Here is a 14615-nt window from a genome sequence, read left to right as displayed (position 1 = left end):
TGCATATTGACATCTTTTCCCTTCCTTCCCAAGATCTGGAAGTTAGCACCTGCTGATATTTTGCACTGACTATGGGATCCATGTTTGATGCCATTCTTAAAATAAGCCACAACTTTTGTGTGGAGTGAGTGGGGACATTTGAGAAGCACTTCAGTTCAGAGGGAAATAGCTAAACACATAATAAACCCACCCAACCTCAGAGAGAAATAAGATTAATGAAAAGCTGTCATCCTAGGTAAGGAAGGTCTCGGATTCATACCCGGAGAGGAGTAGAGAGTTGTGTGTCTTCAGAGTTCTGTTAGAAACAAGAGGAAGGTGGGGCGCCTGGGTGGCGCAGTCGGTTAAGCGTCCAACTTCAGCCAGGTCACGATCTCGCGGTCCGTGAGTTCTAGCCCCGCGTCAGGCTCTGGGCTGATGGCTCGGAGCCTGGAGCCTGTTTCCGATTCTGTGTCTCCCTCTCTCTCTCTGCCCCTCCCCCGTTCATGCTCTGTCTCTCTCTGTCCCAAAAATAAATAAAAAACGTTGAAAAGAAAAATTAAAAAAAAAAAAAAAAAAAAAAAGAAACAAGAGGAAGGTGTTCTGGAAGAAATATAACTCCCTGTCATGTCAGGAAGACAAGTCCCAGAACAGTCACTATTCCATGGGCATGGGTAAACCCATTTCCCATAACCTGCAAGTATAGTACCAAACCCAGTTGTGAGTGATTGAGAAACACTGATTGTTGGCAAAACCCATAAGGAGAATAAGGAATAAAGAATAAAGAGTCTAAAGCACTTGAATTTCCCCCCCCCCCAAAAAAAACCTCTTCATTATTTGGATTTCTAAAGTCTAAACATAGACCATAAAAAGAAACAGGTGAGAAGAAAAGCTACTTTTATTTTTGCTATTATTCTAACTAAATTAGAATTTTGTTGTTGTTGTCTTGGCCTATTTGTCAGTATTGTTCCGCTAGAACCTTCCATAATACTACATCCATGATGGAGGAATGAATGCCCACACCACCATCCCCACTATTAATCTCTAGGGCACTATTTCTCAACCACACAAAGGAACTAAGATACTTTTCTACAGAAGATCGATTTGACAATGAAAATCCACTTTCTCTATCTTTACTAATACATTCCAAGAGCCTCCTCAGCTTAAAAAGAAAAAAAAAACAAACCTCAGATTGCAGATGAAGAGACTACTGGATCAATTCTTAAATGTGTGTAGAGTCAAGAAAGATCTCCCCAGGACCATTCCGTAGCAGCAGCCAGGAGCATCCTGATACATAGACTGAGTGGAGCTTTACTTCTTAGAAAGGTAAGGGGCACCAAGCAAATCGCTGCTCCCCCCCAAAATCTCTCCCTTCTGGTCTCTCCTGGGGCCCAAACTGTTGGCATCAGCATGCTAGGCATTTAGATCTGTGATGCACATTGGTTTGATAAACACTGTCTGAATAAGGACTATACACCAGACACTGCTAGCTGCTAGATGGAGAAGTGTTCTCAAAGAACAAACAAGTACTAAAAGATTAGAGAAAGAGGAAAAACTTCCACCAGGGAGGATTACGTGGTAGGTGGATGACAGTTCTCCAGATGGATATGAGCAGAGGCAATTTTAAGAGAAGAGATATGCAGAAGTGCAGAGGAGGATGGACTAAAGACATGTTAGACCAGGTCATGAAAACCCTGATTTAATACCACATGACCGGGTAGTGGGGACAAAATATTTTAGGGCAAGTGGAGATCAGAGCTGTGGGACAAATGTGGGCAAGATACAGAGTGGAATGAATGGAGAGGAATCAAAGGTAGGAAGAGCAGTTACTATAGAGGATACTATAAAAATCTGCTGAAAAGAGAACCCCCCACACTGGGTCATGATGAAGGACAGAGGGAAGAGGTGGTTGTGATGATGTAGGATGAGGGATGATGGAAGAAGGGCATAAACAATAAAGAGGTGATAAGGTCAGTTTTAGATATGTCAGGTTGGAGGTGCTGGCAGGACATCCCAGAGATAATGGACGGTCCAACTATGAGATGGAAATAAGGGCCAGGAGAGCTAGTGATGGAGAGCAGCCAATAGGAGCTGGTGGGCAAAAGTCAGTGAGTTGGGTTCGGAGAGAAAATTCTTCATTACAAAGTCTTCTCAAGCAGATGAGAAAGACCCCTAGAAAGGGTTCTCAAAAAAAACACACTGAAGCTAGTCCTAACCATTAGCATGAACTCTCTTAGAGCTTGGTAGTAGGTCTGCCAGTCAATCCAGGGCAACATCATGAGTACCTTAAATGAGGGAAGCTGAGTCCAGAGCCAAGGTTCTTGCTACGGGAGAACAGAGATGGGTGGGCTAGTTAGGGCCATGGATAATATGAGGGTACAGTGGACATCCATCAAGACCTAGAGAGGGGAGTGGGGCAGAGAGACGCCCCCTCCCCATTGAGGCGGGAAGGCCTGCTTCAGTGTTCTGTCCTGATGAGCTGGTGGGGGAGGAGTGGGGTAAGGGGATCAAGAAAAACATAGGGTGGGAGGCCTATCTACTCTCCCTCTCCCCAGCACTTCTGCCCATCCAGCCTGAAAGGCTTTCCACTTCTATGGAAAGAGCGAGTGTGGATCTCTTTTACTTATTCACATAAAGAACAATGAGATCTCAGACACTCAAAAGTTCCGGGGAGTAGAATATTTGAGAATAGTGTCCTCCTAGATACAGTCATTGCAACGAGAAGACAGGAATTACCATTCCAGCTCCACCACTAGACTGTAACTGTTCATGTCTCATTCTCCTGGATAGATCTGTCTTAAGGAGCTAGCATGGAATAAGAGCTTGGTGTCTCTGGCCCTACACGTCCTCAAATGTGCTCTGGGAATATAATCTCATAGATACAGTTCAGATGACATAACGTATGTGAAACTAGCTCAAAAACTGTCAAGTCACCATATAAATCCTGGTTGTGGTATGTTTGTGTGCAGTTCCCTGTCACCTCTAAGAATTTACAGAAAACAAAACAGTCCCAGGTTGTGTGAGCATCTCTAGGATGACAAGGGATGAGCAGGTATTTGCCTTCTTCCTTTGGGGGAAAAATGTTGTTGTTGTTTTTCCTCTCCCTTGCCCAATTAGATGGTTGCCTATTTTTTTCCGTAGCCCACAGCCCTATTTGCATTATTAGACTAACAAACTGGGGAAAATGACACTTAGCCCAGCTCGTAGAACACTTTCCCCCAGAGACCCTCTGAGCTGTTCCACAGGTGAGCAAGGCTCAGCCTCAAGGGCAGCAGCATCCCTGCAGCACTGGCAGAGGGGCCAGGAGGGAGTGAGTGAGGTGTCAGAGGAGAGGCTGCCACTTGGTGAGGATGAATTAGCAGAATGGTGCTTCTCAACATTGGATGGGATATTTCATTCAACTCTATGAAAAGAAGAGGAAATAGTAGGAGAGAATCCCCATCCCAACTTGCACTGCTTTTCTCCTGGTGATGGAACAGTCCCAGACGACTAAGGGAGCCCAGGTGAATGGTGTGAGTCACTGCTGTGGTTGTTGGCATGAAGCTGTCCCTCCCCCTAAAACATCAGTGGATACCGGAGGGTTGTGTGCCGTTAAGATATATTCTAAATGCAGGGCGCTTGGGTGGCTCAGTCGGTCGGGCATCCGACTTTAGCTCAGGTCATGATCTCATGGTTCATGGGTTTGAGCCCCGCGTCGGGCTCTGGGCTGACAGCATGGAGCTTGCTTGGGATTCTCTCTCTCTCCCTGTCTCTCTGCCCCTCCCCTGTGCACTTGCTTGCTCTCTCTCAAAAACAGGAGAAAAAAAAAAACATTAAAAAAAATATATTCTAAATGCTTGGAGCAGAAAGGGTGAGCTTAGTTAAGAAACCTTTTTGTTTGAAAAAAATACCATCGACAACAGTATAGTGAAACAAGAAGCAGTCCTTTAATGAATATATTTTATATGTCTAGATTTTTTTTAATTAGATATTTTATAAGATAAATTCTTCACTATCACTCACAATGGATTTTTGTTCATGCCATGTACATTTTTTTTATGTTTTAGGTCCTCCTGGCCCCAGGGGTCCAAAAGGCGACAGAGGACAGCAGGGACCCCCTGGTCCCACTGGCAACAAAGGACAAAAAGGAGAGAAGGGAGAGCCTGGTCCACCTGGCCCCGCTGGTGAGAGGGGCCCAATTGGGCCAGTTGGCCCCCCTGGAGAGCGTGGCGGCAAAGGCTCCAAAGGCTTGCAGGGCCCCAAAGGCTCCCGTGGATCCCCTGGGAAGCCTGGCCCTCAGGGCCCCAGTGGAGACCCAGGCCCCGCAGGCCCACCAGGCAAGGATGGACTCCCTGGCCCTCAGGGCCCTCCTGGCTTCCAGGGATTGCAGGGCACCGTGGGAGAGCCGGGGGTGCCTGGACCTCGGGGGCTGCCAGGCTTGCCTGGGGTGCCAGGCATGCCAGGCCCAAAGGGCCCCCCTGGCCCCCCAGGCCCATCAGGGGCAGCGATGCCCCTGGCCCTACAGAATGAGCCAACCTCTGCACCTGAGGCCAATGGTAAGTCTGAGCCCTCCCTCACAACCAGGGTCAAGGGCACTGTGTGGGGTTGTGCCCAGCCCCCAGCATGCAGCCCATATGCCACCCACACCCCACTTGTCTTGGCATTGAAGGCACCACGTGGGCAGGCATGGACCCCGTTGCTCTCACAGGCCTCTGCACCAGGCAGTGTCACTCAGGCACATGTGTTTCTCTCTAAACACCATCAGGTTCTCTAGCACTTGTTTGTGTAGCTAAGTCAAGCCCTCGGACAAATGCGTCCCCAGACATTTCCTTTGTGACAGTCTGAGGCTGGCTACCTCCCACCCATTTTGTTCTCATTTTATGCCCTTCAATCTGGGGGACAGACATCCCTCAGTAACTACGTAGATGGAATTTTGTTACTAAAACCAGATTTCATTGTTTCGAGAAGGTGTTATGGTGCTTCTAGTTTTTTTATAATTCTTAAATTTGCTTACTAAATTTTGATAACCTGGCAAAACCTTCAGTGTTTGGTTATCAACCAAGCCTGTTTTTCTCTCCTTTGAATCACACCCAGTTCCACCTGATTTCCTTAAGCACGACTCTGGTCATCCTTGTAGCTCCACAAGCCCAGCTTTGGTTCTGGGTGCTCCCATCTAGTTACTGATTAGTTCCATGTGACTCCAGACTGATGTGGAACATCTGCATCTGCATTGCCTTTTGTTGTTGTTTCTGTCACTGTAAATACTAATCCAGACACAGAGGAACTAAGACCCAGCAAAAATAATTTTCCAGGCTACGTAGTTTTGACTACTGTGTGCTCTGTGGCCTGCCCTCCTGGACCAGTCTTAGCTCCCAAGGTGTCTGTCAAGGGCAGTCACAGGCTTACACACAGACGCTGGAACTGCTCACTCCTGGTCTGTGAGGGAAGTGAGGCCAAAGCCGTGGCCTCTGACATATAACTGAAGAAAGGCATAGCGCTTCGTGTGTGTGTTTGTGTTTTCATTAATATTTTTTAAATTTTTTTTTAATGTTCATTCATTTTTTGAGAGACAGAGACAGAGCATGAGCCAGGGAGGGGCAGAGGGGGAGGGAGACACAGAATCCAAAGCAGGCTCCAGGCTCTGAGCTGTCAGCACAGAGCCCAAAGCGGGGCTTGAACTCACGACCTGCAAGGTCATGACCCAAGCTGAAGTCGGCCACTTAACTGACTGAGCCACCCAGGCGCCCCTAATTAATAATCTTAAACATTTGCATTCCTAGGCTGCCCACCTCACTGGAAGAACTTCACAGACAAATGCTACTATTTTTCGGTTGAGAAAGACATTTTCGAGGATGCAAAACTTTTCTGTGAAGACAAGTCTTCACATCTTGTTTTCATAAATACAAGAGAGGAACAGGTATGTTTGCAGCATACTTGGAGAAAAGTATAATTTAAGGATAGTTTACATCTGGAAATTGCATGCTTACTGGGGATTTGAAGATATCAAGAATCTATAGTCACATAAACACAGAAGGCCGCATTCTGGAGATTTGGGCTTTATCCAGTGACAAGAAGCATTCATGGCACAGGAATTCTGTCCTCTTGCTTCTTACCTGGAAGATACTGCGTTATTAAGCCGGAGATCTGTGGCTCCCCCCAAACCCCGCCTCTGGTGGCTGTCAAAAGAACCGTAATGTGGAAAAGAAGCCTGCAGGCTGGCATCAAACACCTGTGGAGAGAGAAACAAAGGGGCATGAACACTGTAGGGGCGGGTGCAAGGGACCAGATCTGTGGCTTCAGCAGGGTCAGGAAGAGCAGAGAAGACCACAGGGTAGAGCCCATACATAACGATGTTGACTACTCCCTAGGCCCCTACTGTGTGCCAGGCACGGTACAAGGCATTTCTCCTTTACACCTCACAACAACCTTAGAACCTAGGGGTATTATTATCCCCTTTTTACAGATAAGAAAACTGAGGCCCCACAAGGTTCAATGGCTTTATTTATGGGATTAAAAAGTAATGCAGAGCTGAGACTGAAACTGAGGTCCCTCTAGCAACCATGCCAATGGGCTTTGGTGCCACACTGTTCCAGTGGCCTCCTTCCTTTTCCCTAAGTATCTCCAGCAGACACAACCCTGAAAACAGATGTTTCCTGCAATAACTGACCAGGAATGAGCATCCAGTCAGGTGCCTGGGCTTTAGACTGTGTAGACTTGGGTCTAATCTCAGCCCAGCCACTTACTATCTTGGTTACATAGGTTGCTGTGAAGGCTTAAAGACATGTGGCATGTGACACACTGGACGTGGGACGTGGCCAAAGGAAGAGCTCAATAATGCCACAGTTGTTAGTAGTATTAGAACATGGGAGCGACGGCTGATGGAGAGGGATGGAGCCTGGTGGGATTCATTGAGTTGTCTGGGTGATTTACAAGAGGAAAAGCGTCCCATAAACGTTACTTACAAACTTATAAGAGGAGAAAGTGTCAAAGCCCCAAAACACTGCAAAACAAAACAGGTGCAGTAAAAAAGAGAGCAGAAGCATGTATGTGCTCTAACAAACATCCTCTTTTAAATGTCCTTTTTTCCCCCAAATGCTGCAGGGGACAGGGGAATTCCCCCAGGTATGTGTGACCCCAAAATAATAACACATTGTCACTGTTTTGTTTTTCAGCAATGGATAAAAAAGCAGATAGTAGGAAGAGACAGCCACTGGATCGGCCTCACAGATTCGGAGCACGAAAATGAATGGAAGTGGCTGGATGGGACGTCTCCGGAGTACAAGTGAGTGCTCAGAGCCTTCCAGATCCTTGGGAAGACTTGGGCTGCTCTTGTTTTTCACCTTTTGCCTGACCCCCTGCAGTTTCTTCTTTAACCACCGATGCCCTAGATGCCCCTCACACTGAGGCTTCTGGTACAAGTGTTGTGTATTTCCACGTGTGCTTGAGAATCACTGTGCTATAACATAAGGTTCCTTTTTCTTTTCATGGAGTGAATTTTTTTCATTTATATGGGGAAAAAAAAATCAGAGACTCATAAAAGCTCACAGTATGGTACTTGGACTGAGGTGTTCTCCTTAAATGGTGCTCTGAAGGATAAGGAAGCCCAGACTACTTCAGGCACGATCAGAACTTGCCCCAGCCCTGTTCCTGACAAGAGCTGGGAGTTCCCTTGAGGATAACACCATCACTGCCCCTGACCCCAGCGGGGCTTCTGGCCAGAGTATGATTATGAACTACAAGTTTATGACAGGTGCACCGTGAATGAAGGTGTGTGTTGTAAGTCCAGTGTGACCTGAGTTCTGTAAAGGCAACGACAAAGAATGGAAGCCCTTTATAAAACCTGCTCAGACTCCCAGGCTCATGGGGACTTCTGTGCCCCTAATTCAATCCCAGGCTGTCAGCTCCTTCCCTAATCCTGCCCAAGGGTCGTATCGTGGCTGAATTGTACCAATCTGAATTTCACTTCTTCCAACTCCTGTCTTGCCTCTAATGGATATGAAAATAGGCAACAAGCTGCACCACATGGAGCAGAATTTATGCAAACTCACCTCCAAATAACCAACCTTCCTGTGCTGGAGAAGAGAAGGCAGACCTGCAGAGGCTCAAGCAGGCATGGTTTGGAGACAGCAGTGACCACGGCACCCAGGAAGGAGACAGTGAGGTGTTTCAGGACTAAGATGTTGTCGGAGGTATTGAGGCCGAGCCTGTAGCTGTCAAGGAGGAGAAGCAGGGGCCAGAGGCGGTGGAGAAGCCAGTGAGAGTTTTTAAAATGTTTCTGTGTGCCTGTGCACAGGTAGACAGACAGGCAGCTTAGCTTTGTACTTTTAAATCTTCCATGGGACCAGGATTAGAGGATATAGGTAGAAACCTGAGTAAGGCCATTTCTTTACAAAACAGTGACCAAACATCAAGATGGAACATGAGAAGGTTTTAGGTCTGCTCCGAAGGCGAGCCTCACAGTGCCCACAGGGCAATTGGCTTTCTGCCTGCTGGCCTGACAGATATCCTGTCGGCTCCCTCTGCACCTGTCCTTGGGGGAGAGGAAGCTATACCACACCCTGGCGCTCAGGGAATTGGCTGACAGCCCACCCTGAGCACCCAGCGTGGCAGAGATGTACTCAGGAGACGCGAAACAGTTGGGAGGGTTGGCGGTGGAGATGGAAGGCATCTCCCTTTAGAGGATAAAGCATAAATCTTGTCTTTAACAGACAGGAGTGCCAGGATCTTTTGGTTTTTTTTAAGGGTGGGCAAAGTTAGGGGCGCCTGGGTGGCTCAGTCAGTTAAGCATCTGACCTCAGCTCAGGTCATGATCTTGGGGTTCGTGAGTTTGAGCCCCACATTGAGCTCTGTGCTGACAGCTTGGAGCCTGGAGCCTGGAGCCTGCTTCAGATTCTGTGTCTCCCTCTCTCTCTGTCCCTCCCCTGCTCACACTCTCTCTCTCTCAAAAATAAATAAACATTACAAAGGGTGGGGCAAGCTTTAAAAAAATCAGCCTTCTCCACTTTCCTCACAGCTATAAGTGCATAAAAGGTCTGGGTTAGACTCACTGAGAAATTCAATCTTAAGCCTTCCTCCAAGAAAAAAACTAGATTGGCCCATATGGGATGGATTGAGCTGAAGCATTATTGTCTGCGCCAACTCTCCCAAAGGAGAACTTTTCTCCTCTTCCCTGGGCTCCAGCAGGAATTTGGTGACGGGGAGGAGAGCACCAGTGTCAGTACCTGGGACCTGAGAGGGATTAGATGATCAGACACCTTGCTGGGAACTCCTCCCCAGCCACAGCCACCCTGGAGCCTCCTGAGAGCCTTGGCTTCTGACCCTAACCACAGCACACACTGCACTTCTCGTTTTCCACCCAGAGGAACACATATGTAGTATGTGAAAAGTCCCCAGGATCAAGTTTTAAAAGCAAGAATAAATTAGGCAGACATATTATGAGGCCTCAATAATGGAAGGCTAATTTAATTTGACATAGAATAATAAACACTGCTCAAACTAGAAAAAGAGCCAATGCAGTGAGGTCTGGGTTCCAGGGTTTGACGTGGCATTCGTAGCTGCCAGTTACTCCACCATGTGAAATCTCATGTCTTCACCTGGCAGTGAGTATTACAGAAGGACCTATGTTGGCATTGTGAAAATTAAATGAGATTATGTATATAAAGCGTTTAGTTCAGTACTTGGTTCATGGGAAGTGCTCAAGAAATGTCACCTACTAGTATCAGTATTATCACTATTATTGTCGTAATTCCAACTATCTTCATACCAGTCAGTAATTGCAGAATAACACTACCTATCATTTATGTATTTTACCGTATCCTTACTCAGATGCCACACATAGTTATCTCACTCAGATCCCACACCAGGGTTGTGAAGGCACAACCTTGTGCCTTGCCCAGGCTGCAGAAGAATCAATCATGTCTCCTAGATGTCCTCTTACCATTTTCCTCCAACAAACACAGCTTCACACCCACCCACACCCTCACTCTCACAGCCCTTTTGAAATTGTTTCAGGTGTTTGTGGTACTGTTGAAGTGGAAATAGACAAGAGATAAAAGGTTCTCCCTGCCTGTTGCCTACCCACCCCCCCCCACCTCCATTTTTATGCTGAGACCTAGTTGACAAAGACTGCTGGAAAAAAAAACAGACAAAAAGCAAGGGTAATAACATGGAATGGATGCTAGATGCCAAAGGGTTGGGTCATACACACACCTGCATTAAGATTTATTTCTAATAAAATATACGACCTGCCTCAATCTGTGGTGGCTCAGGATGCTGCCCAGGACAGTTTCCCAGATGCTTTGGGTCCACACTCATATATAATTCCAAGGGAAAGAATGGAGGGCTGAAATACGTTGCCAACATTTTATTTGCCACTTAAGGACATGTTTTTTAAAAATTGCATATCAACAAATCTTGGTATTAAAAAACCAAGTCTATAGTCCTTTCCAAGAAGACACTTGGCCATCTCTCTCTCTCTCTCTCTCTCTCTCTCTCTCTCTCACACACACACACACACACACACACACACACACACACACACACACACAGTTGTCCTTTTCATTTCACCACAGAACTGTGAAAACTTCTTTCCTGGCCAGCATCAAACCCTGACTGGAGATTGGAATCCAGGGGCCCATAGTCCTATGTCAACATTCAGTGAATTATCCTGGTGAGTCCACTGTGAGCCAGCCTCTGTGCTGGCCTAGAGGATCTTTTCCAGAGTACAGAGGCAACAGTGAGTGAGACATGCTGCTGCTCATGTAAAAAAAGTCTGATTTCCAGGACCATGTCCCAATCAAGAAAATAGACACACCAACCCTAAATGTGGACACAGCAAAGAGTGGGGCTTCAAAGGAGATTTCAACATTCTCCTTATAGTAATTGATAGAGCAAATAAGTAGAAAAATCAGTAGGGATACGATGGACACTGTTAACTAACTTGACTTAATTGATGTTTATGGACTGTTTCACCCAAGAGCTGTAAATGCACTCTTCTCAAGCACATTCGGTACATTCACCAAGATAAACTATATGCTGGGCCATCACACAAGTCTCAATAAATTTAAAAAGAACTGAAATTGTACAGAGTATATTCTCTGACCAAAATTAAATTAGAAATCACAACAAAAAAGATATCTGCAATATTGTCAAATATTTGTAAATTAAAGAACACACATCTTGGGGCGCCTGGGTGGCACAGTCGGTTAAGTGTCCGACTTCAGCCAGGTCATGATCTCGCGGTCTGTGAGTTCGAGCCCCGCGTCAGGCTCTGGGCTGATGGCTCGGAGCCTGGAGCCTGTTTCCGATTCTGTGTCTCCCTCTCTCTCTGCCCCTCCCCCGTTCATGCTCTCTCTCTGTCCCAAAAATAAATAAAAAACGTTGAAAAAAAAATTAAAAAAAAAAAAAAAAGAACACACATCTTAATAACCCATGGATCAAAGAAGAAATCAGAGAGGAAACTTGCAAATGTTTCAAAGAAAATGAAAATATAACATATCAAAATTTATACAGTTAAAACAGTGTTTAGACTCCTCTAAAGTACTTATGTTTTTTTAAAAAGTTTTTTATTTTTTTTAATGTTTATTTTTTAGAGAGAAGGAGCATGTGCGTGAGCTGTGTTGGAGCAGAGAGAGGGAGACAGGATCCAAAGCGGGGTCTGCTCTGAAAGCAGACAGCCTGATGTGGGGCTCAAACTCACCAACCGTGAGATCATGACCTGAGCTGAGCCAGGTCGTAATCAACTGAGCCACCCAGCAGCCCTTGAAAAAAGTTTTTAATTTGAAAATCCATGATCTAAGCTTCCACTTTATGTGGGTAGAAGAAAAGCAAGTCAATCCCAAAATAAGTAGAAGGAAGGAAACAATAATGACTGGAAAGCAGTGAAACAGAACACAGACACATGAAAGAAAGGATCAGTGAGCCTAGGAACACATCAAAGCTGATCTTTCTACTCTGGATGTAATACATGCAAGTACGTTGTTTGGCAGAGATCATCACTGTTTACAGAGGCTGCCTGGTACGAGTGCAGGAATCAGACACAAGTGGCATGTAGGCTCTGCCCACTGACTTGGCCCAGAGCACAACTGAAAGGGAGCCTTGTAAGGCCTTTTCCAGCCCACTCTGCTTGCTGTTGCTTACCTTACTTAGATTACCAAAGATGTGAGTATCTTCCTGAGGGTTTCCCAAAACACACTTGAAGTTCCTCTATTCCTCTTGTACACTTCTTAGTCCCCTGAGCAGAACCTCATTTGGTGGGAATATGCTGTTATGTGTAACACTCTCATCTCTGCATTGCAAAGATAAAACCTGGGTTGCCTCTGTCCATGTAGACTGTTCCGTTATAATATTACGTATTGTGTTTTTAGACTGTAGAGCCATAGAATGGTGGAGACCAGAAGGGAACCTTCAGAGTCATCTAATTCACTAAAAACTCACTCTGGTTGACGCTTCATGTTTCTGTCAGAGTGGCATTGGCTCAGGCCACCAGAGAGAAACCTATATAGACCCTGGTATCGGGAGAACATTCTACAGCAAAGTAATACTTCTCACTACTAAGATTTTCCTGTTTTGAGGCCAGGCTCTTACCAGCAGAAGTTTCTTGGCCATGAGGCCTCAGTCAGTCTTGTGGTTGATGAGAAAGTACTAAGTCGTGAGGTTGGAAGGGGCTATTCCCAAGATTGAGACTTTGTGCTCTGCCACCATTAGGAAAAACCAAAACCCTGGGTGAGGGAGTTCACACCCACTAGCTGATGTGCTTGTGTGTTTCCAGCTGACAAGAGCAGTGAGTCCAAGTGCTTCCAAGGTCCCTGGAGTACTTAGAGAATGCTGTCCAGGTACAAATGTGTATTGGGATATGTGTTATAATATGGGATTCAGGGATTTGGGGCCCATGCTTCAGCCATCTTCTTTCCAGAATCTACCTGTAAAGGAAGTTAAGGCGCGGTGTAACCTGAAATTCTTCTCTAAACTATATACACTCTCTTTATCTGACATGTTCTATTCTGTTTAATAACAAGTATGCAGGCTCGGGGGTTTTGCTACAAATCACTCCATGTGATTTTGGCTTTTCCAAAGATATGTTTTGAGACTGGGTGCAAGACAAATTGCCCCCTGGAGCCTGGCTTCAGGTTACCCCACCGCCCATCCACACTAGTATCACCTAAGTCACACACTCATACCCACAGAACTGCATCCTACTTCTAGTCCCAAAGGAAAAACTTGAGTACCATATGCAGAGAATTCCAATGACTTAAAAAATAATGGAGAATGGTGATAAAGGTTATCTCTTTTTTGTATTTTTTTTAAGTTTGTTTATTTTGAGAGAGAGTGTGAGCGAGCACACAAGCGGGGGAGGGGCAGAGAGGAGAGAGGGCATCCCAATCAGGCACCATCGGCACAGAGCCTGATGTGGGGCTTGAACTCAGGAACCAAACCATGAGATCATGACCTGAGCCAAGATCAAGAGTCAGCGGCTCAACCAACTGCGCCACCCAGGCACCCTGATAAAGGCTGTCTCTTATCTTTAACTTATCTTTTGGTCTAGTCTATAAATCCCTTTTATCTATTTAACTTGAAGTAAATGCAAGGGAAAAATACTAAGCAGGTCTTCTTTCAGAACTCCTATTTATACAACTTCCCAATTAACTGAGATAAAGAATATCAAATGTCCCATCATTATACATTCAGGAATTACCTCAAATTCTATAAACAAAATTGGAATAAAACCCCTTCGTGTTACTGACAGAAATTAACCAAATGTACACCAACAGGATCAAACTGCTCAGGCATTGTTGACATTGCTGAAGGGTCCTACAGGGTGGATGGAAATATACAAAAAAAGCAGACGTGAAAGTAAACTATTTTTCCTTCTAACTTCATCTGTCTTTGGCCCAATCACCGCGGCAGTCTGAGATTTTTAATTCACTTGTTTGTTGCCTATTACATAAGTTCTCTGAGGGAGGGAATTCTCCCTAACCCTAACCCAACCCTAACCCACATGCTGTGCTGCCATCATGTAGCATCATCCCTGGCACATAGTAGGTACTGTCTGGATATCTGTTGAGTGAATGTGTGAATGAATATTTCTAACACTCCCTCCTAAGTATCATCCCATTTTTATTCTTTTTAGTTGGTGGTTTTGTCTAAATTATCTGTTTATCACTAGATTTATTTAAGTGAGGTCACTTTACATTTTTAAAAAATCCATATATATATGTGTATATATATGGATCCATATATATGCCTGTGTACATATATATATTTTACATATATTTATATTATATATTATATACATTTACATATATATGAATTATATGGTGTGGGGAGTCAATTCTGCCTTGTTTCCCCACCTTTTAATTGTAAATTTCACCTGTCATTTCCCACTGCCCTCTAGTCTTACTGATCCTATTGTGAAAAGATGTAGAGCAATATGGGCTCTATCCTCAGATTACCCTAGGACACCCTATGGCTGATGGGGTAGTGAGTCATCATTTATGGGAAGAGCCTTCTGCTGCACATGTTTTTTTAGACCCTCCACGCAAGGCAAGCTTGTCTTCTCAGGCAGTAACCACAAATTTCTGTGCAAGAACCTGCTTCTTAGAGAAAATTGAGCTTTCAAGTTTTGAGTCCTGGAAGCACAACTAATTTATTGCACAGAAAGA

General features: G+C 45.2%; 1 protein-coding gene across 2 annotated transcripts in view; it reads left to right on the top strand.

Annotated features, from left to right (window-relative positions):
• Positions 1 to 14615, top strand: part of COLEC12 (collectin subfamily member 12) — a 194961-nt gene that overhangs the window by 163477 nt on the left and 16869 nt on the right. For both annotated transcript variants that reach the window (XM_058692557.1, XM_058692556.1), the window contains 3 exons: positions 4023 to 4511; positions 5736 to 5872; positions 7128 to 7237. In XM_058692557.1, the coding sequence (XP_058548540.1) occupies positions 4023 to 4511; positions 5736 to 5872; positions 7128 to 7237 (736 nt within the window). The remainder of the gene's footprint in view (positions 1 to 4022; positions 4512 to 5735; positions 5873 to 7127; positions 7238 to 14615) is intronic.

Source organism: Neofelis nebulosa, chromosome 11, assembly GCF_028018385.1.
Source record: "Neofelis nebulosa isolate mNeoNeb1 chromosome 11, mNeoNeb1.pri, whole genome shotgun sequence".
In the NCBI taxonomy this organism is placed as follows: Eukaryota; Metazoa; Chordata; class Mammalia; order Carnivora; family Felidae; genus Neofelis; species Neofelis nebulosa.
This window is presented reverse-complemented; position numbering and strand designations above follow the sequence as displayed.